Source organism: Cryptomeria japonica, chromosome 3 (assembly GCF_030272615.1).
Source record: "Cryptomeria japonica chromosome 3, Sugi_1.0, whole genome shotgun sequence".
Classification (NCBI taxonomy): domain Eukaryota; kingdom Viridiplantae; phylum Streptophyta; class Pinopsida; order Cupressales; family Cupressaceae; genus Cryptomeria; species Cryptomeria japonica.
This window is the reverse complement of record NC_081407.1, coordinates 776,209,802-776,237,656: the sequence shown is the minus strand read 5'-3', so window position 1 is coordinate 776,237,656 and position 27,855 is coordinate 776,209,802. Positions and strand designations below refer to the sequence as shown.

Below are 27,855 nucleotides of genomic sequence, written 5' to 3'. Positions count from 1 at the left end.
AGGAGTCTCATCATCTAAATCACCAACATCACTATCCACAATGGAGGAAGGTGGAGGAGGTAGAGAGGCTAAGCTAGGAGAGCTTTCCTCAAAGTGAACACTCCTCTCAATGAACACCTCATGTGTCTCAGGATCCATCAATCTATATGCCTTAACACCCTCAGGATATCCAAAAAATATGCAAGGCCGACTCTGAGGTTCCAATGCCTTGCAATTTTGCAGAGGTATGCAAGCCCATGCTGGACACCCAAAGACTCTGAAATGTCTCACAATCGGTTTCCTACCAGCCCAAGCTTCAAAAGGAGTAATACCTTGCAAAGCTTTGTGAGGAACCCAATTTTGGATGTGTGTGGCACAACTGATAGCCTCTACCCAAAAGGTGGGATCAAGAGAATGTGCATGTATCATACAGCTAGCCATTTCTTTGAGAGTTCTATTCTTGCATTCTGCAACCCCATTTTGCTATGGAGTCTAAGTGACAGAATGCTGAAGAACAATCCCCTCAAATGTACAAAAATCCTCAAGTCTTTTGTTCACATATTCCCTTCCATTATCTATGTGAAGAATCTTGACCACTTTCCCTGATTGCTTCTCCACACGAGTCTTGAAGTCCTGAAATCTGTCAAATACTTCACTCTTATGAATGAGAAAGTAGACCCAAGTGAAACGGGAGTAGTCATCAATGAAGGTGAGGACATAGCGGGCCTTACTAAATGAAGGTGCTGGAAATGGACCTGCTACATCGCTGTGAACAAGTTGAAGAACTTCCAAAGCTCTCCAAGCTTTCCCCTTATCAAACTTCTCTTCGGGATGCTTGCCCATGGAACAACCTGAACATACACCCTCTGAAAAACTGATTCAAGGTAGACCTGTGACCATGTCTTTAGTGTTGAGCTGTTGAAGATAGCGGTAGGTGAGGTGACCAAACCACTCATGCCATAGCTTACTTTCTGAATTTGAATGAGTAAGCAAGGCCCTAGAAGGTGAACTTGGCACAAAGTGGGAGAATGAATAAAGTCTTGAGTTGTCATTGACTTGTCCCACTGCTACCAAGGCATCATCATCAAGTTCCTTTACCACAACTGAATCTGGTGTAAACTCAACCTTTTTCCCATTCCCATAGTGAGTGATTTGGTAGATGGAGAGAAGGTTAGTAGACAAGTTAGGAACATAGAGAACATTCTCAAATGTTCCATCATCCATGTCAACTGAACCTTTCCCTTCAACCTCTACTTGTGTATCATCACCTATGTAAATGTGAGGTACCTTTGATGGCTCCAATGAAGAAAACTTCTCCTTTGTAGAACCCATGTGATATGAGGCACCTGAGTCAAGTATCCATTGTTTTGAAGAACCTGTTGTATCCACAAATGCTTTCCCTTTTCCCTTAGACTATGAGGAAGAGAAAGGAGATGAATCCTTCTTTGTGTAGGCTGATGGCAAGTTGATGTTGTTTTTCTTAAGAAGATTGGTTAACTCATCAACTTTCTTTATGTGGCATCGATGCTCATCATGACTATACTTCTTGCAATATGCACAAGTTGGTTTATCCTTCTTAGGCGGTGTCCCCCTCTTGGAAGAGGATGAAAAATCACCTTGTGATGGAGAGGATGATTGTCCTTTTTCCTGGTGTGGCTTAGACTTAGAGTGCTTCTTCTTTTTGTTGGAATCTTTGCCTTGACTTCCTTGATTCCCTTGATTTGCCACCAAAGCCTTGGACTTTGAAGACTTGAGAAGTCCCATGTTCAACAACTTAGATTGTTCCAATATCAACATTTTTGTGAAAGCATCAAATGAAGGCATAACATAGGAACTCCCCACTATCAAACGATGAGTTTGGAAGCTAGACACAAATGCTGCATATTCTGGTGCAAGCTTGTCCAACAAGTTGAATATCAACTGAGCATCCTTTTTGTCAATTCCACAATCCTTAAGCTTTGCTCTTAGCTCATTTGCTTTGGTGACATAATCTTGGATTGTATCAAAACTCTTGGGATCCAAGTTGGTGAGCTCATTGTCAATCTGATAGCCTCTGATTTCATCAACTTGACCATAAAATTTTTGAACCATATCCCAAGCCTCTTTGATTGTTTTACACTTCTCAATGTGAAAAATGAGGTCATCTGATACATACTTGCGCAAAGTTCCAAGAGCCATGCAATTCTTTGTGAGCCATTCTAATTGAGCATTTGGATCAGCCTTAGGATCAGGTGGTGCTATTATTGTTCCATCTATGTAATGTGTGAGACCCTTTTCCATTAATTTACTCCATACTTTAATTTTCCATGATGCATAATTATGTGGAGTTAAAGGTGGAAATTTATTAGGACTCATTGCAACAAAAATGGAAAGATCACAAAGAGAGGCACAATCACACAAGACACCCCCCCAAATTCACTCAATCAAAGAACCCCCCCAAAAGTGATGGTTTGGCACTTTATAATTAGTGCATATACAATGGGCCACTTGCAAAAAATGGCAAAGTGGACTTTTGATTACATTTTTACAACTACCTCAATGAGGCCAAAAGAGACTCAAACTGATAATGCAAGAGATCTAAACTAAGATCCAAGCACATTACAAGTACCTAATAGGCCAAATAAGACCAATATCTAAAAGTATAGTTTCCACTCAAAATCTTTGAAAGCTGATCATAGATTATGAAAGTAGATGAAAAAACATGCACTTTCAAAAAAAAAGGCACCTAAAAAGGAGGCCGTATGAGCTCAAACAAGGCCTTTGAAGTTGCAGAATTGAGGATTGGATAGGTACAGCTGAGAGAATTCAAAAATTCCCAAAAATCTGTGCACCAAAATCAGAAAATAACCACACCACTGTGAAGATCACGAAATTTTAGCCCATTTCAAAAAAAATTGCACCAAAAAAGGAGCAAAAATGAGCAAGATATGGCCTTTCAAAGTTGGACTGCAAAACTGAAAAGCTCAATGGAGAGGGGGTGAAAAAATTTCAAAAAGTTGCTAATGTGGTGCTGACATCAGCAATTCATGAGCTCTGTTAGGGGTGCGGGATGTGTCATTAGGGGGGGTCTGCTGACTTCTCCTTCCTCTCTTATGGGGAGGAACTTTTTCCTCTTTGAGGTCTTGTCCTTCTTCTTTGAGAGTCTTTTGTACATTCATCTCTCTTTTGGGGGGGAGTTTTTTCCCACTAGGTTTTTTCCCTTTCTCCGTTTGTGAGAGATTGCATTGCATTGTTTTGCTTGCATTTGCATATTGTACATGGGTACCTATCATGGCCTAGTAGCCGAGACCCATCTTGCATTGTTGACTTGAGTCTTCATTCCCCTAAGTTACACTTAAGGGGGGGTCTTGGTGTAAATAAATATTCATTTTGGATATCATTACACTTTACTTAAGTTAACTTAGGATAATGCATCTCTTCGTAGTTTGGATTTGAGACACTTAGGGAAGTGTGCACATAGGGATAGAGCTTGTAGGAGAAATTCCACCTTTTGTGGTCTTATTTTTCTATTACACTCCACATTTGGTGGGTCATCCACCTCTTGTGGAATATTATATTATTTCTCCTACCTACCCTTAGTATTTCTTACCTACCCTTGTTTCTCATTGAGCCATGTATGTCATAATTGTGTGCTCGTACATCCATATGGCCTTGCCTATATAAGTAGGCCTATATTCATTGTATTGGTTAATCCAGTTGATCATTTGCATATTGATGAGAATACAGTTTGTTCGTGTCATTCTATTGTCTCTCTTTTTATGCTTTTCATTGTGCCCTTGATCTTGGCAAAATCCTACAGAAAAGTAAAATCAACAAGATCATTATTTTAATATATAAAATGTGATCATATTTTCTTAAGATAAAAAATTGCTATGTTTCCCATTCATTGTTGTGATTGGGAGAAAAGGGGTGTAATTTTTCTAAGCAAAACACAATCATATTTTACACAATTGAACCTGATCTCTTGTGTTTTGATAATGTCGCATTGAAGGAGACATAACTACGGAATTTTTTTGTAATTTTCAATAAAAATTATGTTTCCATTTTCATAAATTTGAGTATCTTGAATTGCTTATATGCTATTTTTTATACTAACTCTTATAAATCCTAACCCCAAGCCTAATGTAGTGTATGAAATGTTTGAAGAGATCCCTATATCAGCCTAATCTCCTACTACCTCTCAAAAAATACCTAGGGAAACTCAAGAGGAATTATTATGAAATTTAAAATAAGCAAAAATTCAATTTGTAGAACTACTTCCATCATTGAAATCTTTTATAGGAAACCAACACCAATGTGCATTACTTTCTTCATTGTTGTAAGTAATCATGAAATAAATTGAGTCAACTAGAACTAAAATTAATCAATTTAAATCTCATAGAAATTCATGTTGTCAGTTTGATATGACAAAACTATTTACAATGAAGTGAAGAAAAATGACATAATGAAAGAAAAATATTGTGATCATTTTATTGATCCAGAATCCAATTTATCCCTTATAGTGACTTCAAATAGATTTGTAATTCATTGGTTTAAACATTCATGATATATAAGATAATTTTTGGGATAGGAATTGGATGGTCTTGGATAATTCTCCATATAATACATCTATGATGTGCCATTATAATTTTGGGAAAATTTTTACTATTATTTTATCCTTCACACTATGTTTTATTGCTTTGATGTTAGGGGGTTTAAAGGTTTAGGTGAAGTCTCTACCCACAATAGAATACGAGCTTTTCAAATAGAAAATCTTCAATGAAGATCATTATCCTAAATATATATAGATCATGTGGCAATTACATTAGCCATCAAGTACTATGGAAATGAAAAACTATCCACACCATGTCTAGTCTCATAGACACCCTTATACAATATGGCCTGTAGATGTCCTAACCTTGTGTTTTTATTGATGATAAAAAAAAAATACCATTGAGATCTAGCACTCCCACCTTGCACCTATTCTATAGCTTTTATGATTTTTTTAATGGATGAGACCGTGATCCATAGAGTGTAGAGAGATATCCTCCCATAATTACATTCAATGTCATTATAGATATATTGGGAGAATAGAGAGTGATCAAGCAATATAGTATCATGAGGTAGATAGTATGGTGATCAATGATGACCTATTACATAATTTATTCGGTAATTATAAACAAGTATTTTAATATAAATTTACAAAATATTTTACATTTTATACTTAAATTTTAAGGTGCAAATTGCTTTATAATTATAAAATTGAATGAATATTGTGTATTTATTATATATTTCAAATTTTAACATCATAGGGTGACACACCATCGATCATCCCACCCACATCATCTAGCATGCCTATTGATAGTGTGAGATATGACATTGGTTTCATTAATGTACATTGTAGCATATTTTTAACTGAAGTTATTTTGTAAAATATAATGGCATTATTTAGATGTGGTTGAGTTTTTTAATTTAAAATACTATTATTTATTTAGTTAATGGATTTAGCTATCATGTCTATTAAAATATGGGATGTTCATATTGTTATAGAATGTTTATCCTCAATGTGTCTAACATGTGTATGGATATAAATCAATGTATTTAATTATTGCTATTTTATCTTAATTAACATAATTATGTATTTGGAAATGGTTAATAAATAATAATTTTGTTATGCAATCGATCCATGCAAGCACTCTTATCTGAGGGTAGGCCTTTATTGATGATATTGAGCATTATGATAAAAACAATAGATAAACTATTATTATAAGTAAAACTTTAATTCTAATGTAATTTTAAAATAATATTTTTTATTTACGGATTTTTGTATAATATCTTATTTTCTAATCTATAAATTTAGGTTGAGTCGCAAAATAATGAAGGACAAATGGGATCAACATAATGTAAGACAACAAACAATTTATGGGATTTAGGTTCACTTTTTTATCAAGAAAAGAGGGAAATATTCTTTTATTGTTAGTCTTTTCTACACAGACAAAAAATTTCTACGCCTATATAACACATTCATAACAATCTATGAATATATATTGATGACATATTAGAGATAATGTTGGGATAATATATAAATATTCTATACACATTCATAGTTTTAATGGTTTTAATAGTTTGTGCATATTCTATCTATCTATCTTTCCCCCTACCTCTCTCTCATATGTATAGAGTATGCATAAGGTTTGAATGACATATTTGGAATAATTCATATAATCATACAAAAAATATTACAATAGCATTTGAAAGGATTGTGATTGAAAAATTTAATAGCTGCAATTTTAAGTTGTGGAAGCTTAAAATATAGGATATACTCATAGCTTGCAACCTATGGGTTTTAATATCTAGTGCTAGAATTTCTATCATGACTCAAGGAAATTTGGAGATGACAGGTCATAATGAGAAGGGTTTGATAATAATATGTTAGTAAGATTCAATTTTGTTTAATTTTCATGAACAAAAGATTGCAAAAAACCTATATGGAACAATCTTGGTGAAATTTATCAAGCTTAATACCTTGTAAATAAGTTATTCCTAAGAAATAAGTTATATTCTCTCAAGATGGAAGAATGAGTACATATCACTAATCATTTAAATGCCTCTACAATTCCCAATCCATAGTTGATTTTTTTTTGTGTGAAAATGGAGGAAGACCATCGCATCAATTCCCTTTATTCATTGCTAAACTCATGGGGTAACCTTGTCACGGCCATTGGGAATGCTACTATTAAATTTAAGATAAATAAAGTTGATCCATTATTACCTTTTAAAGAATTAAAAATAAAATATTCTAAAATTTCTAAGGAGCCCCTTGCTATCCATTGTAGATCAAAGTAGAAAGGTAAGAAGGACAAGAAGTAAAAAAAGTCAAGATCCAAATATCACAAGAGATCTAAGTCTCCTTGAAATTATAAGATGAAATGTTGAAACTATGGTGAAACTAAACTTTTTAATATATAAAGTAAGTAGGATAAAAAGAGTAAAATAAAGAAAAATACATTTAATTGTGATTGAGATAAATTGTCTAGAGATGATGAAGCATTTGTTGTAACCTTAGCAATGTGTGCATCTAAAGATATGTCACTTATTGACTCTGATGTATCTATTCACATGGCCTCACATAGGGCTTGGTTCTTAAAATAAGAAGAGCTTGATATGGTGGGAAGGTTTACTTGGGTAATGAATCTCATCTAAGTATTTTTGACAATGGAAGAGGCAAGATAAAATTCCCTAATAATAGAGTGAAGGGTTATGGTGTCATGCATATCTCAAGTTTGGCATAGAACCTTGTTTCTATGATCAAGTTGAAAGATGTTGGTGTGTAGGTTATTTTCTCCATTGTAGCATACAAGATGATGTGAAAAGTTATGGTTCTTGCTAAGGGTGTTCAAATAGGCACCTTGTTTAAGCTAAATGCATGTATTATTTGATGTAATAGTTATCTAAAGAAGACATATAAAAAATATTCAACGTCTTCACCCTTATTGTTAGAGCCTGCATCAAAGAAATCGATTGCATATTCTTTTGATGGTCATGTTTTTTATGTACCTAAGGGTCCCCATACTTCAAAGATGAGACTTCTAGCAAAGAAGATAATATTACAGCACAATATTATGGCACTTTAGACTTAGCCATATTGCTAAGAAGGGTCTTAGAGCTTTGAGAAATAAATGCCTCATAACAAGTTATGATGATTGTAATCTCAAGATTATTTTTTGTGAACACTATGTTTAAGGATAGAAAAATTATGATAATTTTAATTTCAAATCTCACATATCTTCTAGGGTGTTAGAACTACTTCATTTTAATGTGATTGGTCTTGTTAATATTTCTCCAATATCTAGATTTGTATATTATCTATCATTTTTTGATAAATATAATAGAAGGACGTTTATTTATTTCCTTAGAAGTAAATCTAAAGTCTTTAGTCTTGAATTTAAGTATTTTAAAGTCTTTGTAGAAAACTAAAGTGGAAAATAGATCAAGTGTTTGAGGACTAATAATGGTGGTGAGTTTTGTTCAAATTTTTTTGACAATTTCTATAAAGAGAATGGTGTTTAGAGGTATTAAAAAAATCTCCATATACTCATTAAAAGAACGGATTTGGGGAGAGGATGACTATAACATTCATAAAACTATTATTGACGAGGTTGTGTGTCTCAATCTGCAAGTCTGAAGCAGGAAGCCTAGTCTATTGTAAAACTATTACTATATATATTGTGAGTTTATCTCTCACTGTGGTTTTTCCCAAATTGGTTTTTTCACTAAAACATCTACTGGCATTGTGTGGATGTTATGTTGTTATTACAATTAACTTCTGGCTTATTAATGTTGATGAATGATGAAGTTAGAATCACTTTAATTTGATAATATTTTGTGAATGTTGATTCATCCCCTCCCCCCTCTCAACCTCTGGTAGTATTCAATAGAGAAGGCATTAATATGTTTTATCTCATCCCAAAAAATGTTCCTAAAATTCCTTAGCCTCTCATTATTTATCATGAACACCTTCCTTACTTTCTAAACAATGAATTCGACATCACGTCATGCTCTTAACTGTATGATTCATTTTTCTTTAGTAGCTGAAAATCCCAATACCATAGCTTCACACTTAGCGACCTATTATTTGTGTTCTTGAATTCTAGCTTCTATGAAGAGGAATTTTTTTCTCCATCATGTGATAAGGCATCAAAATTATTTATCTCATCCCAAACTATGTTCCTATAATGCCTTAGCCCCTCATTATTTATCGTGAACACCTCCCTTACTTTATAAACAATAAGTTTGACATCACCTCATGCTCTTAACTTTATGATTCCTTTTTCTTTAGTAGGTGCAAATCCTAATAGTAGAGCTTCACACTTAGCAACCTATTATTTGTGTTCTTGAATTTTAGCTTGTAAGAAGACTTCCCTCTCAAAATGTGTCCAAAGAGAGCAGCATCCCTTGAGTTGCAACTCCTCTAGACAATTCCAGAATCTATACATCCCCATCTCTAGTGTCATCTCCAGGAAACTCCCACCCATTGCTCGCAGAGCCCACTTCTTGATTAATATGAATAATCCTATCAATCATGTTAGAATGAATCATATTCATGTTTAGTTCTATTTTTTCCATCACATGGTGGAAGATTGAAAGGAAAAACTAGAGAAAGTAGAAAGTTTGGCAATTTTTTTAGTGTATTGACTAGGCCTATAAGTGTAATTTAAAAGTTTAGATGGTGTTCTGAGTCAATAGACCTCATGGCCCCTAGTAGTTGATTTTTTGTTGATTCTTGAAAGGACTTCAACAAGTGCAAGAAGTTTTGGATTTATGTGTCTCGACCATTGCAAGTCCTAGAATAAATTTTTTATTTATTATATAATTTTAATCTATGTATTATTTTTATGTTTTCACTTTGTGGAATCTATTTCAATGAGGTAGAAACTTACATAGTAGGTGACTACGATGGCATTCATCCTAAATTGAGGAAATAGGAATCCCTCTTTATGAACCCCACTATAAGCTTTTTTGGTGGCATGTGTCATAAGCTATAAGAGACGAACTATGCTAGCTTGCATGAAAAATTATGAGAGTAGTATCACAACTTGTATGATAGTTTAAGAGTCGTGACTATTGGAAATGAAGTAGGTGGCAAGCTTGCATGTGGAAGGTGCAATGCCTATCAAGTGGGACCATTTGCATGCATGTGTAAGTTTTCTCCAATGCATATTAGGTGGGTAAGTGCATGCCAATAGTTGTGCTTTGCATGCATGTAAGCTATGTGATGATGTAATGTGCTAATCCTAGGTATCCATCTCGGTGCTCTATAAATATGAGGCATGTTGGAGTGGTTTCTATGACATTGTAGAGATTTTTTATAGATACCATTATGTTGTCAAAAATATTCCAAAATATCATTGTTGTTTGAAGGTTGATGTAAAGTACTTTTCTTTGAGATTGTATCGTAAACACTATTTACAAATAATATTGAGCTAATCTTTTACAGTGCAGTTTCTCTCTCTTGAAATAGTTTTCCCTGTGTAAATATGCTGTTATAGTTTTTTTCTTCATGTTTACTTAAGTTACCTAAATGTGCATCTTATCACTATAAGTTTTAAGGGTTTTAAGGAAAAATCTTACTCTCTCCTCATTAGATTTATGTAGGAAGTTGTTTTTGCTTATCTTGCTTCCTTTAAAATTTTCTACAACAATTTCCTTTCTTGATGATGATATATTTTTTATGGCTTTGTAGTCCTTCACTCTTCTCTAGATTAGATTTTCCTTTCTTCAACAATTGCACCTTTCAAGATCTTCAAAAATATTTCTTTGTACTGATAATGATTCCTTACTTGATCTACTTTCCTTTAGCAATTGCACCTTTCAATATTTTTACAACTCCTTTTTTGAGAACAACTTGTATTAAATCAATGACACTCATTATTTTTGTAAACCCCACATTCTATTAGTTGTGGCTATCCTTTCCCCAACAATCAATGCCTAACATACTATGATCTTTTTTTTCAAAAAGACAACTTTAACTTTTGAAACCATTAAACAATTCTATTGATTAACTCGTCTTCCACAAATTCCCTCTTGTATTTAGTGATTGTGAATGCTTCTCTACAATAAATTGCAATCTTTTTTAACTCTTTTAACATCAAACATCCCTAGATTCTTTCTACCATAACAAAACTTGTCGGTGGATGGAGTTCAAGAAGAACACTCAATATTTCAATACAGTAATAAAAATGTCTATTGAACTTGATGAAAAGCTATTTACATTTACATCAACTTATAAAGAACTATTGTAGAATCTACACTGACGTGATAACTAACTAAAATTAGTAAATATATCTAAATACTTATTTAATTACGTAGAAAAAATTAAAAACTTCAAAATAACATTACGGGTTCCAAAAAAATATATGGACTATTTCAAATTTGTGAGGCTCAGTGGATGGAAAACCAGCACGCAAACGCTCTAAACATTTTTTCCCGGTGCCTGCGCATCTTTGCATTTCATAAAAAAAAACGACTCGTGAAATTTTCAAAATATTTTCAACCTGTCCTCAGCCAATGCCTCCATAAAATACTAAATGAAAATAATCATGATGGCTTGGAATGACAGATCTGCGCAGGGAGATAAAAACTTTTTACGCTGGGTATAAACATAAAAGTGCAATGGTTACAAAGGTACGAGGGAGGTTAGTATTAATTATAATGATTGTAGGACTGTACAGAATACCGGATTGTTTCATTCATGCATGTTCCAGTGAAGACTAAAAGTTGTTTCCTTTTCTTTTCTTAGAAGGTATCGCACGTCTTTCATCTTCCACAAATAAGAGTAAGTAAAGACTATCGTCTCAATCCCTCGGTCTTTAGGTTCTAGAGACTTGACTGGTTAAAAGACAATGAAATAGGTTTGCTGTCAAAATGTCTTTTCAATTCATTTGGCATTTCTCCATTTACACAACGGGGATAAAAATGAAACGCGTTTAGACAATAAGAGATCTCCTTATGAATGACCAGATACATTTAACACTGTAAAAAAATTAATTAGTCATCGTTTTAAGCCACTTTCTTCTCACCAGCACTACGGCACATGTAGTCACATAAATTTGATTGATGTTGCTCGAATTCCCCTCGAGGGAGCAATTTTATCAACAAGTGGGAGGGTTTTCTAACATGTTTCCGATACAATTCATAAAAGGCATGCGATGTTAAGTGGTAATTCATACTTCTTTTTGGAAAATGAATGAGAAGATTAAGGAAAACGTGTAATATTTTCAGTGGTTTTTAGTCTTTAGGTTGTATTTGATTTTTTTTCATGACTAAAGTGTATAGTAATTTTTATTATGGAAAAGGTAATGATCAGTTGTATTTGATTTTTCATCATGAATAAAGTGTATAGTAATTTTATTTTGGAAAAGGTAATATTTTTATTTTGGAAAAGGTAATTATTAATTCTTCACAAGAAAATGGGGAAGGTAGAAATACACTTTTTTTTGAGTTTATACGAGATCAAGTACAAACAAAAAATTAGGAAAAAACAAAGAGTAAGGTCTGATTAACTACGAATATAAATACAACTATTAAGTAGAAAGAGCAGTAGTATTATAAGGGTGATTATGGTTTACCTTATACATCATCAAAAATAGTAACATCATCAATAGGCTCTCATCCAATGATAGCACCCTCCTCCCTCTAGATCTTCTATAGGTTTTTGAGCATGGACAAGAGAAAAAGTCAACTCTAGGGAACGGAACTTGCTAAAATCTAACCAACTAGAAGTAACACATTAAGAGAGAATAGGTGGCTAAAAGGTGATGTGAATTGCGAGTAGCGCAATTTGTAGAACCTTGTAGCTAAGAGCCTTGAGATTGAGAATCTTGGTTTCTTCTATTATATTGACCATGACCATACCCATGCCTTTGAGGTGGGGAAGAAGAAAGATTTAGGAATCTACAAATCATGCAAGGAGTGTTATCCTAGTGCTCAAAATTCTCCTATACATGCACAAGTTCCATTGCATTTACATAATGCCATTAGCGTAAATGGTGGATTTAGTGTGAAAAAAGTGAACAACAATTAAAAAATAGAAAAGAGAGTTGAATTTATATATTTTTAAATATCAAAGAATTTTTTTGCCCTAACAGCATGCCAATTATAGAAAAACTTAAATGGGAGGAAAGTCCAATCACTTGAGAAACACCAAATGTTAAGTGAAGTGGTCAAGCCAAAAATTCTTGAAGAAATCAATAATTAAAATCCAAAAAATTTCATCTCTAGCACAAAATTAAAAAATATTGTTAAGATACTCCAATTATCCATAAAAAAGGACAATAGGGATTGAGGAATCCTAGGTGAGTCAAAAGAGAACCAAGAGAAGGACCTTGAAATATAATGCTACAACATAGAAAATGATCTAGTTTATGATTAAGAATGGTTGTTCAAGAAATTCAAAATCATTGATGTCAAGTGTGAAAAGAATATTAGAGGTGGCATTGGTGGTTTAATTTATCTATCATTGAAAGATGAGGTATGAGTCACAAATATCCCTTATAGGGTCTACAATTTTGAAATAGAATTTTTTGGATACCATTTCTAATCCTTCACCATGAATTAGAGGACCTAACCCCAATCTTATGAAATATATGTGATGGAAGGCATCAATAATATTCTGAAAATCCTCCTAATATTGATTGGATAAATGATAATTTGAGCTAATATTTAGGTCACAATTGAAATTTTTTACTGGTTCTCTCAAGGTGATCAAGAAACGCTTTCATTCCTTTATTGAATAATTTAAATGTGTGATACCAAGGACTCCAATAGGAGGGTGACCTTGACTAGTTAGGACTAGATAGTACCAAAAAAAACAATTGGATAATTGAAAGGCAATTATGGAAGTCATTACCAATGTAAACAAGTTAGGGCTTGATTGACTCTTAGGCCTTCCAAACACTCTTAATAAAAAAATTACCTTATTTTTGGATAATATCCCTAACTTTGGGGAGAATATAGGAACTAATTCCTTTCCATATAAATCAGAGTCAATCTCTTAAAGGAAATAAAATGCCTAATGAGAGTTTTATAGGCATCATTCCCCTCCAAACAACTCATGTTCTATTTAGCATAGAGATAAATATCTTATAAATGATTGAAAGAGGACCTTAACAACCAACATCATAGGGAGAAAAAAATTCCAAGAAACATGATGAAACCTTTATTTGTATTTATTGAGGCCCAAATAAAGTCCTTGGATTCTCAAATTTGGAATGGGAAGCCTTAAAAGGAACCTAACAAAAATAATAATAAACATAAGAAGTTAAGTTACACTAAAACTATGTTTGATTAGAAAAGAGAGCTTACCCTTGGTAGAATAGAGGTTAAATCTAAAGTGAAATGTTGAATTATTACCTCAAGATTGATAACGGTGGTGATGCAAAACTCTTTAGATAAGTCCCCTAAGTGTTGATACAATAACATGACAAATCATAACAAATCAATCCTGAAAACATGCTCGAAGATAGCTTGCTATAGCTCAATACTCCTTGTACTCAGATCTTCTCTTAATGAAGGAATGAAGTGTTTGAATGAGACTTGTGGTTTGTGAAACATGATCAAATGAATTAGAGATGATTCCTTTATATATGTATATCAAGGTATTTTCACATTTAGGCTAACTTCTAATAGTCTATACAAAAATTAAGACCAAATTTAAAAAGGGGAAAGCCAACACTAACAATAGCTCAAAGTTTGGGAAATTTTGTATTGAATATGGTGCCCAAATTTTTCCATGGCACCCAAATTGGTCCATGGCACTCAAATTGGTCCATGGAATCCAAATAAATCAATGGCACCCATGATTGACATAGTCCTACCAAAATTAGGCTTCTGAAAGGGAGTCATGAGTGTCGGGCCTTATGATGCCAAGTTAGGTCCTAATTTAATTATTTGATAATAGTAGAATGTGATAGGGCCAAAATAAGATTGAAAACGGCATAGGATAGTGCACAAATCAAGGGCCCAAAAATGAGTTGAAAATTTTAAGGGGGTTATTAATTATGACACTACATTTAGCCCCTGCTTTAGTACAAGTATGACTTACACTCATACTCACAACAAAGTAGAGATGAAGTGACAGACCAACTAAGAGAAAGACAACATAGGGATAGGATGACACTAAGCTTAGGGTATGCACAAGGCCCTGAGCATATGATCTTAGCAATCCATGCAAAAACCTTCAAATACACAAAGCAAACCTAAGGTTCATAGTCAATTAGTTGAAGATACCTCAATGTCAAAAATGTCTCAACCCCTAATATCATTCAGAACATGCTATTATAATAGCACAAGTGGACTTTTGAAAAGAACAAGGATGTATACCAATTGATGGGACGAGGTATGAATCCCACTATCTAACAAGGTGTACTATGTTGGTTGATTCATGTTAGATAAGGGAGAATCAAAAAAAATCTTGTAAGGTGTGTTATGTTAATTGACACACATTAAGGAATATTACAAAGAGAAATATCTATTTTATAAATAATCTAAAAATATGACTACAAAATGAGCATTGGAGTATGCATCAAACTCAAATATTACAAAACAAAACTTCTTCTTGCTAGGTAATCCAACAATGCAACTATAAAATTGGTGCTATAATACATACCAAATTATGAGACTTGAAAATGGGTATTGCAGTGAAACTAAGCATGAGAAATAACAAGGCTTCATATGCCCTCCCTTAGTATGTCAACATACTACCATGTTGATATCTTAAATAAGATAGAGATCCATATTAAGGATAAAACACATTCAACCCCAAGGGGATATCCTTAACAAAAATGCATGTTTTCCAAGATAGGAAGAATATCCTTATTCTACAATGAAGGAAGAGATGATTGTAAAAGAGATATCCTCCATTGAGTGTAAAGGGATCCTTATCAAGGATACATACTATCAAAAGGGGAGGAAGAGATATTTTACTAAATATATCTACCTCCATAAAGTGAGGACACCTTTAATAAAGATAAAATCTTCAACATTAAGAAATGGGAAGGATATAAAGAATACACACCTTCCCAATTCATAGGAGAGAAGATTCTTGATAACGGATTGCACACTTTCAATGTAGAGATATTTTAAAATATATATGCTTTCAAGCAAGCAACCTAATCAAGGATATACACCTCCAAGTAGGGATAATATCCTCATGAAGGACAAAAAATATTATGTAGGAAAGCAAAACTATTAGAAAAGATACAACTCAACAAAGGGAAATCGGAACCTAACACAGGAGTGATATTTTAAAACTATTATTTCCCCTGGTATAGAGACAAGAATAATTAGGCTATTATGTTTTTATCCAAGTATGATTTTACATAAATTTGTATCATTATGAATGACAATGAGTCCCAAAAAAATTAATTAGTCATCATTTTAAGCCACTTTCTTCCCACCAGCACTACGGCCTATGTAGTCACATAAATTTGATTGATGTTGCTCGAATTCCCCTTGAGGGAGCAATTTTATCAACAAGTGGGAGGGTTTTGTATCATGTTTTCGATACAATTCATAAAAGGTATGCGATGTTAAGTGGTAATTCATACTTCTTTTTGGAAAATGAATGAGAAGATTAAGGAAAACGTGTAATATTTTCAATGGTTTTTAGTCTTAAGGTTGTACTTGATTTTTTTTTCATGAATAAAGTGTATTGTAATTTTTATTATGGAAAAGGTAATGATCAATTGTATTTGATTTTTCATCATGAATAAAGTGTATATTAATTTTTATTTTGGGAAAGGTGATGATTAATTATTCACAAGAAAATGGGGAGGTAGAAATTCACTTTTTTTTTAGTTTATATGAGATCAAGTACAAACAAAAGATTAAAAAAACAAAGAGTAAGGTCTGATCAACTATGAATATAAATACAACTATTAAGTAGAAAGAGCAGTAGTATTAGAAGGGTGATTATAGTTTACCTTATACATCATCAAAAATAGTAACATTATCAATAGGTTCTCATCCAATGATAGCACCCTCCTCCCTCTAGATCTTCCTTAGGTTTTTGAGCATGGACAATAGAAATAGCCAACTCTAGGGAAGGGAACTTGCTATAATCTAACCAACTAGAAGTAACACATTCATAAGAAGAGACAATAGGTGGCTAAAAGGTGATGTGAATTGCAAGTAGCGCAATTTGTAGAACCTTGTAGCTAAGAGCCTTGAGATTGGGAATCTTGGTTTCTTCTATTACATTGACCATGACCACACCCATGCCTTTGAGGTGGCGAAGAAGAAAGATTTAGGAATCTACCAATCATGTGAGTGTTATCCCACTGCTCAAAATTCTCCTATACATGCACAAGTTCCATTGCATTTGTATAACACCATGAGCGTAAATGGTGGATTTAGTGTGAAAAAAAGTGAACAGTAATTAAAAAATAGAAAACAAATTTGTATTTATGTATTTTTAAATATCAAAGAAATTTTTTGCCCTAAGAGCATGCCAATTATAGAAAAACTTAAATGGGGGGAAAGTCCAATCACTTGAGCACACCAATGTTAACTGAAGTGGTCAAGCCAAAAATTCTTGAAGAAATCAATAATTGAAATCCAAAAAATTTCATCTCTAGCACAAAATTAAAAAATATTGTTAAGATACTCCAATTATCCATAAAAAAGGACAACAGGGATTGAGGAATCCTAGGTGAGTCAAAAGAGAACCAAGAGAAGGACCTTGAAATATAATGCTACAACATAGAAAATGATCTAGTTTATGATTAAGAATGGTTGTTCAAGAAATTCAAAATCATTGATGTCAAGTGTGAAAAGAATATTAGAGGTGGCATTGGTGGTTTAATTTATCTATCATTGCAAGATGAGGTATGAGTCACAAATATCCCTTATAGGGTCTACAATTTTGAAATAGAACTTTTTGGATACCATTTCTAATCCTTCACCATGAATTAGAGGACCTAACCCCAATCTTATGAAATATATGTGATGGAAGGCATCAATAATATTCTGAAAATCCTCCTAATATTGATTGGATAAATGATAATTTGAGCTAATATTTAGGTCACAATTGAAATTTTTTACTGGTTCTCTCAAGGTGATCAAGAAATGCTTTCATTCCTCTATTGAATAATTTAAATGTGTGAGACCAAGGACTCCAATAGGAGGGTGACCTTGACTAGTTGGGACTAGATAGTACCAAAAAAACAATTGGATAACTGAAAGGCAATTATGGAAATCATTACCAACATAAACAAGTTAGGGCTTGATTGACTCTTAGGCCTTCCAAACACTCTTAATAAAAAAATTACCTTGTTTTTGGATAATATCCCTAACTTTGAGGAGAATATAGCAACTAATTCCTTTCCACATAAATCAGAGTCAACATCTTAAAGGAAATACAATGCCTAATGAGAGTTTTATAGGCATCATTCCCCTCCAAACAACTCATGTTCTATTTAGCATAGAGATAAATATCTTATAAATGATTGAAAGAGGACCTTAACAACCAACATCATAGGGAGAAAAAAATTCCAAGAAACATGATGAAACCTTTATTTGTATTTATTGAGGCCCAAAGAAAGTCCTTGGATTCTCAAATTTGGAATTGGAAGCCTTAAAAGGAACCTGACAAAAATAATAATAAACATAAGAAATGAAGTTACACTACAACTACGTTTGATTAGAAAAGAGAGCTTACCCTTGGTAGGGTAGAGGTTAAATCTAAAGTGAAATGTTGAATTATTACCTCAAGATTGATAATGGTGGTGATGCAATACTCTTTAGATAAGTCCCTAAGTGTTGATACAATAACATGACAAATCATAACAAATCAATCCTGAAAACATACTTGAAGATAGCTTGTTATAGCTCAATGCTCCTTGTACTTAGATCTTCTTTGAATGAAGGAATGAAGTGTTTGAATGGGACTTGTGGATTGTGAAAAATGATCAAATTAATTAGAGATGATTCCTTTATATAGGTATATCAAGGTATTTTCACATTTAGGCTAACTTGTAATAGTAGTATACAAAAATTAAGACTAAATTTAAAAAGGGGAAAGCCAACACTAACAATGGCTCAAAGTTTGGGAAATTTTATATGGACTATAGTGCCCAAATTTTTCCATGGCACCCAAATTGGTCCATTGCACTCAAATTGGTCCATGGAACCCAAATAAATCAATGACACCCATGATTGACATAGTCCTACCAAAATTAGGCTTCTGAAAGGGGAGTCATGAGTGTCAGGCCTTGTGATGCCAAGTTAGGTCCTAATTTAATTATTTGATAATAGTAGAATGTGATAGGGCCAAAATAAGATTGAAAACGGCATAGGATAGTGCACAAATCAAGGGCCCAAAAATGAGTTGAAAATTTTAAGGGGGTTATTAATTATGACACTACATTTAGCCCCTGCTTTAGTACAAGTATGACTTACACTCATACTCACAACAAAGTAGAGATGAAGTGACAGACCAACTAAGAGAAAGATGACATAGGGATAGGATGACACTAAGCTTAGGGTATGCACAAGACCCTGAGCATATGATCTTATCAATCCATGCAAAAACCTTCAAATACACAAAGCAAACCTAAGTTTTGTAGTCAATTAGTTGAAGATACCTCGATGTCAAAAATGTCTCAACCCCTAATATCATTCACAACATGCTATTATAATATCACAAGTGGGCTTATGAAAATAACAAGGATGTATACCAATTGATAGGACAAGGTATGAATCCCACTAGCTAACAAGGTGTATTGTGTTGGGTGATTTATGTTAGAGAAGGGAGAGTCAAAAAAATTATTGTAAGGTATGTTATGTTAATTTACACACATTAAGGAATATTACAAAGAGAAATATCTATTTTCTAAATAATCTAAAAATATGACTAGAAAATGGGTGTTGGAGTATGCATCAAACTCAAAGATTACAAAACAAAACTTCTTCTTGCTAGGTCATCCAACAATGCAACTATAAAATGGGTACTACAATATGTACCAAAATATGAGACTTAAAAATGGGTATTGCAGTGAAACTAAGCACAATAAATAACAAGGCTTCATATGCCCTCCCTTAGTATGTCAACATACTACCATGTTGATATCTTAAATAAGATAGAGATCCATATTAAGGATAAAACACATTCAACCCCAAGGGGATATCCTTAACAAAAATGCATGTTTTCCAAGATAGGAAGAATATCCTTATTCTTCAACCAAGGAAGAGATAATTGTAAAAGAGATATCCTCCATTGAGTGTAAAGGGATCCTTATCAAGGATACATACTATCAAAAGGGGAGGAAGAGATATTTTACTAAATATATCTACCTCCATAAAGTGAGGATACCTTTAATAAAGATAAAATCTTCAACATTAAGAAATGGGAAGGATATAAAGAATACACACCTTCCCAATTCATAGGAGAGAAGATTCTTGATAATGGATTGCACACATTCAATGTAAGGAGAGATATTTTTAAAAATATATGTTTTCAAGCAAGCAACCTAATCAAGGATATACACCTCCAAGTAGGGATAAGATCCTCATGAAGGGCAAACAATTCTATGTAGGAAAGAAAAACTATTAGAAAAGATACAACTTAACAAAGGGAAATTCAAACCTAACACAGGAGTGATATTTTAAAGCTATTATTTCCCCCGGTATAGAGACAAGAATAATTAGTCTATTATGTTTTCATCCAAGTATGATTTTACATAAATTTGTATCATTATAAATGACAATGAGTCCCAAAAAATTAAGCTACTAGTCTCACATAGTTAGAAGAAACATAATAAGAGATAAATGTTATTTAGAAGAGATGGGACAAATATGCCACTCATTATTGTTGCAAGGTGTGCACCCTTGGCCTCCTTATGTTGTGTAGTGTAGTGCTCACGTATGTGACATGGCTTAACTACCTCCTGTGGATTCTATAAGTCTAGTGGTTGTATCGGGCATTAATAGGTCAATATTTTGGTGCAAAACAAACCGTGTTTCCAACAAGTGGTATTAGAGATTTGTCACAGGTTCAAACCCCTCACTTGCATTGGGGGGGATTGCTACAAGGTATGCACCCTTGGTCTCCTTGTGTTGTGTAGTGAAATGCTCGGGTTTGTGACATGGCTTAACCACCTCCTATGGATTCTATAAGTCTAGTGGTTGTATTGGGCATTAACAGGTCGATCTTATGGTGCAACAGCAACCATTTTTCTAAAAATTATCATTTGTCAATTGAATGATACAAAAAACAATAAATTGTTGAATTTTACACTCCAGAGTTTGACATTCATTAGTGGAATGGTCATACATTTGATGATAAACATAAACAAAAGAATTTTCATGATTTTGTTTACATTTTCTTCTTCATTTTTCTAAGAGAGAGTAATCAATTTGGATTGAAGAAGGTCAAAAAAATTACTCTTTTGTTTTGATGAAAAGTTAGAAGAAGAAAACATAGATGTATTAGAAAATGTAGGAGGGGATGTTGACAAAGGATGAGATTGGAAAGCTAAAACTTCTCTAGAAAAGTATGGTGTATATTTTTCATGAGCCACGATACTTTGTTTGATACATCCTAAACCATTTTCATTGCATCCATGTTTAGAATCAAATGGAGGATCCTTAGTAATTATTAAAATTTCAAGAGGGGAGAGTTCACTCTTAGTTTCAATTGGGTTGAAGTCTAAAGAGCCCCAATCGTCATCAAGACATTTGTTAGAAGAGAAATTTGTAATGGATTTATAGGAAGTTTGGATAAATGAAACACAAGGCTCTCTCAAGGCTTCATACTTGGATTCAGGGACTTCGTATTCTCATTTAAAGGAGGGTGTAAATTCTAATGTACCAAAAAAATTATCTAAGAAAACATCATCAATAGGAGATTGTATTGTGGAAGGAATTATAGTACTAAAGAAAAATTTGCATCCTACTTTTTATTGAACACCACTATAAGGATTAAGATCATCCTTTATTGTGTAAATTTTATTTTCATATATGGATTCGATTGTGTGGTGAAGGGTAAAGGGTACTTCTTTCATAGCATGAATCCATGGTCTATCTAGAAGAAGATTGTATGTGAGGGTATCGAATATGACATGGATAGTCAACCATCCTACTTTAATAGGTAATGCGATTATGCCTAGAAAATATCTACCAACATTATCAAAGACACAAATAGAGAGAGAATCAAGTTGAATGAGGGAAGTATACATATCAATTTTATGTAACAAAGAGTAAGACCTGGTCCATTATCAATTAGTGTGAACTTTATTCTATGTTCATTAATGTGAGGTATGAGCATGAAGAGATCATATTCATTTTGAACTTCCAAAGAAGGATATTCATCTTATGAGAACACAATATCCATATTTGGTCCATGCATACAATCAAACAAGGTTGCTACATCATTTGGTCTAGTGGAAGGAGAGGTAATTGTCTTTTGTAAGGCTTATTGGATCATCCTATGGTATGTAAGTGAAGTTTGAATCAAATCTCAAAGGAAAATCATATCTAAATTAGCGTGAAGCTCCTTGACAAGATTATGCTCCCTAACAACATGTTGTGGAAGATGAGGGGGTGCGGGAAAAATAGGTTGAGAAGTAGGAAGAATATTGTTATGAGTATTATATGGGTGTAGGCCATTGCATGATAACTAAGTTTTTGTGACATTTTTTGATCCATCCTATCTATTTGAGTGATTTATTTTACATAGTTTAAGATATAATTCAGAGGTCTAGTTGGCTTCTTAGCAACAATCACAAGTTTGATTTGAGGTTGCACAATAATCTTAGGCTTCTCATGTACATTTGTATGGTTGGAAACATGAATTGTATTGACTTGGATTGAATTAGGCTCTCTATTCACTAAAGCTTCATATTTAGGAGAGAGAGCATTGAAAACATTGCTAGGGATATCATCCTCTTGCACCAAATTACCCTCATGAGTAGGACAAATTTTGGGAAAGGGACAAGTATAATTCGACAATGCTTTATCTCTAGAAGGGATGTCATTGGAGTGGATATAATGTAAGGTATCACTAGGAAAAGTAGAAATGATATCATCCTCTTTCACCAAATTATTTGCATGGGGAATGTACATTTTAGGAAGAGGATCAACTACATTTTAAAATCTTCATTCCTAAGAGGGAGATTATTGAAAGAAGTGTTAGTAATCTCCTCTTGCACCAAAATGTCTTCATTGGTGAGAAAAACAATGGATAAGGGACTATCATTGACCTTGAAGGCACAAAATGAAACATCTACCAAAGCATATGCCACAACTTGGAAGGAAATTACTAGGTCATATATCACAAATTTTAAAATATTTACCAAATCTTTGAAGAACATGATGTGAAACAAAAGATATAGTATCAAGAGACTTATGAAAGTAAATGTGAATTATAAGACTTATTTAAAAACCTTTAAGAAGGTAAATATGAAACATAAGACCTCTTTCAAAGACGTTAAGAAAATAAATAAGAAATATAAGAGATATTTCAAAGCTTTTAGGAAAGTGAATGTGAAAAATAGGAAAGAAAAGCATACTTGAAACATTTTTTAGATTTCCTTTTATAAGATTCATGTTATTAAGTGCATAAGTGATGTATTTTAGAAATAATTCCAAACATGAATCCATTAAATGCATACAACTCAAAACTTGAAATGAAAATTAAAAAATATTCAAGTGTAAGACTTGTTAGCTTCACCAAAATGAAATGATGGGAAATGGGATCCTAGCCTAGAGATATAAACTATGATCTTGAATCAATATCAATTTCATTAAGGTAAATAGGCACCAAGATCTGACTTTTGTCCCAAATGAAAGTTGGATGTTGTGTATGATTATTTTCTTCTTTTTTTTAATGTAATTTGATATGAATATGCAATGACTGATTTAAATGATGCAAAATTGAAAATAGTTCTAGCATAAATAGAAAGCTACATAATTGAAATTCGGCTTAGAGGAGAGATGCAGAGAAGAACCTATCACTAAAATATGGAGCTGAAAGTGTTGATCAAATATGTTAGGTACCCTAGACTTTAAGGTGCTTCTATCAGCTAAAACTTCAAATTCTAGATCAGGATGCTTTGTAGATCCTTCCCTCCAAAATTCAGCCAAAAAGTGTTGGTGACATGGAAAAATTGGCACAGGCTAGATTTTTTCACCCATTCAAAGTCTATAACTATTCATCTCATTCTACTCTCTTCAAATTTCTAACTTTTTTCTATAAGATCTGTAGCCTGCACACAAAAAAGAGGGAAAATGTATTGTATAAGATTTTTCCTAAGTCAAACCCTAAGTAGGAATTAACATCCACTACAACAATGATTAATTAGGAAAAAGAGCTTACCCCTGGTAAGGCAGGGGCTAAATCTAAAGAAAATGTTGAATTGACAAGATTATACCTCAAGATTCATAATGTGGTGATGTGATGCTCTTTAGAAATGTCCTCCAAGTGTTGATGCAATAACATGATAAATCATAATAAAATCCATCATGAAAACATACTTGAACATATCTTTCTATAGCTTGATGCTCCTTGTACTCAAATTTGGTCTTGAATGAAGGAATTGAGTGCTTGAATGGTACTTGTGGATTGTGAATGATAATCAAATGAATTAGAGATGATGTCTTTATATAGGGTTCTTGAGGTATTTTCACATTTAGGCTAACTTCCAATAGTTATATACAAAAATTAAGACCGAATTTGAAAAGAGTGAAGCCGACACTAACAATGGCTCAAATTTCAAAAACAATTGCAAGGACTATGGTGCCCAAATAGATCCATGGCACCAAATCAATCCATGACACCCAAATCAGTTCGTGGCACCCAAAAGGGGCTATGGTGCCCGTGATTGACATAGCCCTACCAAAATTATGTCTACAAAAGGGGAGTCGTGAGTGTCAGAACTTGTGATGCCAAATTAGGTACTAATTTAAGAATTTGACAACAATAGGATGCGATAGGGCCAAAATATGTTGTAAAATGACATAGGATAGGGCACACTAAAAAGAAAAGGGCCGAAAAAAGAGTGTGAAATTTTAAAGGCAATATAATTTATGATATTACACATTTTCATCTCTTTATCCCAATCTTCTTGCCCTTTTCCAAGGGCTGGTCTTTGCTCACTACCATTAACAACTTCATAACAATTTCTAGAAGTGTTAGAAAAATCTCCATATGAATCACCCAATCATAATATTCATTTTTCCATTTAATTTAATTAAATAAGAAGATACCAATGAACTCCATTGTAGTAAATTCACTCTTTATGAGATGAGAATGAAATTAAGATAACCTTTCAAATTCCAATGACTTTTAAAATCTGATATTCTTTTCTTTGTTCTAATAATATTATTCACTCATTTGCCAACAAAATAAAAAATTTAGTACTCTTCATAACGAAATGGCAACTCCCATAATTCACAGTCCACACTACCTTTCCCACATATCACTGCCCAAAATTCAATTACTGCTCTATATCATACTGAATAAATAGAATATTTGAAATATAAAAAATAAAAGTGTAACAAATACAAAACAGTTCAATATATTATATATTATAAGAAATCAGACTACATAAGAGCTTGTTCTTCCTTCCTGCTTGTACAGTGGCAGATTCGCTGCTCTATTTATAGATTTCATATAATTCTCTAGAATGTGTTATAATGACTAACAAAAGTCTCTAAAGAGGAAAAATTAAAAGATGATGAAATATTCAATAGATAGATATTATAAATAATGATAATAACCATTATCTCACTTGGAAAAGGAAAAATCCCTTGATTCCTGCCAGTAGTTCAATGTGTCTCCCACAGTGGTTTCCAGAGCTGCTCCACATCATCATTTGTTTGTACCTCATGCAAAACATGTTCAGTTTCACCATACTTAGAAGACCCACCTAGGAGGAAGGAAAGAAGCTCATCCCTCTCCAAACTTATCTTCACTACGTCTGCTTGTGTGGCTGCCAACTGGGACTCCAGGTCAGCAATTTGCTTCTTTAGTTTCTCAACTTCTGTTACACAGCCATGCACAGGGTCCTTCAGCCTTGCACTCGCTTCATACACCATGTTGTTCACTGCATCTGCTCTTTGCTCAGCCTTCATACCCTAAAACAATACCAACCACACCAGAACCATGAATAACACTTCTAAAAATAATTTAAATAATAAACAAATAATTTTTATATCTCTTTCGACTCTTTTTTATTCTGATAATGAATCATCGAATGTGATCCGAAACATTAATATAAGAAATAACACACAATACAATAAAAATTAAATAATCTCCAATCCAATTACTTGCAGCGTCTTGATTATATGACGGGTTCCAAAAACTCTATGCACTATTTCAAATTTGTGAGAGTCAGTGGATGGGAAATGCGGAGCCAGTACACAATGCTCTGAGCATTTTTTCCTGTGCCTCTTGCAACTTGCACATCTTGGCATCTTTTGATGGTGAACTGGTGATAATTATGATGGCTACAAAACTATCAAATAAAAATATAATTATGATGGCTTAAAATGGCAGATCTAAAGTCTCCTTATGCTGACAATACAACATAACAGTGGAATGATTGCATAAGAAAGAGAGCTCAATATTGGTTTTAGGGTTTTAAAGAACACCCAATGGATTAATATATGAATTGTGGAGTGAAGCTTGGAAGATCTTCCCTTCTGTTTTCTGAGAAAGTCATATATAATTTCTTTCAAGACTTTGATTTTTTATTTTTCTAGAATGCAGGGAAAAGTAATGACAGTGGGCCCAAGACTTGAGCCTCAAGTTTGATCTTCCATTTCTTTTTTCAAGATGCCTTCTCGTGTTTAATTTTTCAAATTGGTAAAAAAAATTTAAAAATGGAAGGATGGAGCCTGGTCAAACATACGTAGTAAACAACAGAATTTTTGGGGCCCAGCCAGCTACAGAAATATGTTTACTATTCCACCAACGTTTACTTCTGGTCAAGTATCATTTCTGCAATCTTGACTCGTGAAATGTTTCTGCTGTCAAATGTCTTTTTCATAAGCAATTTTTAGTTGTCAAAATGTCTTTTTCAATTGCTTTAGCATTTTTAGATTCACACACGGGATAGAATGAAATATTTTTTGACCAAGGATGGTGAAATTCCAGAACAACTAGGTACAATCTTCAGTAACCAAATAAATTTAAGATTTTTTGAAATCTTCTTTTAATCAATTGTACAATTTTTTTTTCTATTTTTGTAGAATTTAAAAAGAATAGCTAGAGAAGGAGAGTGACCCTAATGATGGTTGGGAATCTCTTCATATTATTTCATATCCCACTAATATATGAGGCAAATCAGATGATTGAGACACTCCTCCAACTATCACTCTTGCTCTTATCGCCTGAGTGACCCCACTATTAGCTCATCTTCCTAGTACCAAAGTCTTTCTCTTAATAAATACAAACTAATGGGATTTTTTCTAATCTTCCCAAGGTCTTATCTACACTGTGATCATATATCTCATTTTCTTTTTATATTAATGGTTAAGACACTTAGAAAGATACATTACAATTGACCAAGAGAATAATAATGGGAAAGGTGTTAGGGTAATAGAAAATGTGTGTTTCATATGATCCATTGTTTATTTTTGGACAATACGCTTTTATTTGGTTCATCTAATTTTGGTGAAGCATAGGTAACCAAAAAGGTTCTTTCAAAGTATTTATTCGCATTAGGACAACAAATCAAAAATATAAATCATTTTTTTCAACATTCTAGCACTAGTTCAAAGTAGAATCACCAATCAATGGGTCCTATGAATGTTTCTCTTCCAAGAAAATATCATGATATTCCTTTCTTTTATGGAGTTAACAAGTATACTTAGACTTAGAGGACACTAATACCTAATCTTCATCTTTGCAAATTTACACATGTTGGTTTGAATATGTGAAATTTTATTTATCTAAATAGAGATGTACTCACTTCATAGATTTCTTAGGTGATACGTAATGGTGAAAAATCCTCTCTTTTAGTTAGATTCTTAGAATGGTCATGTTGTGGTAGGTAAGATAATATATCAAAAATATCAAAGGCTAACAAGTTTCTCTTTTAATCACGGGGAAGAAAAGTTAAGGATTATTTTGAGACTCCCTAGTTTATCAACATTCTTATTGCTACATTAGAGGATTTTTTATCTACTTTCATTTTTCCCTTATAAGAAAATTTCTCTAAAGGAGTGTTATCTAATAGAAAACAATTTTTTTTTCTTTTCTAACAAAAGATGTTGAACTTAGATGAATGGACTCAAACACTGAGGGTACAACATTAAATAGGTCTATCTCATTGAAGACTATTCTTAGAATGTTAAAGAATGGTTGATGATTAATTGTTGACATAAGGCATATTTACC

At 33.1% G+C, this 27,855-nt stretch overlaps 1 protein-coding gene across 1 annotated transcript; it reads right to left on the bottom strand.

Annotated features, from left to right (window-relative positions):
• Positions 1 to 25,281: 25,281 nt before the first annotated feature.
• Positions 25,282 to 25,929, bottom strand: LOC131063307 (LOB domain-containing protein 1). The gene is made up of 2 exons (XM_057997085.2): positions 25,783 to 25,929; positions 25,282 to 25,590 (listed from the first exon to the last, which is right to left on the bottom strand). Exons 1-2 carry the CDS (start codon positions 25,927 to 25,929, stop codon positions 25,282 to 25,284), a joined length of 456 nt encoding a protein of 151 aa, XP_057853068.2.
• Positions 25,930 to 27,855: the final 1,926 nt, after the last annotated feature.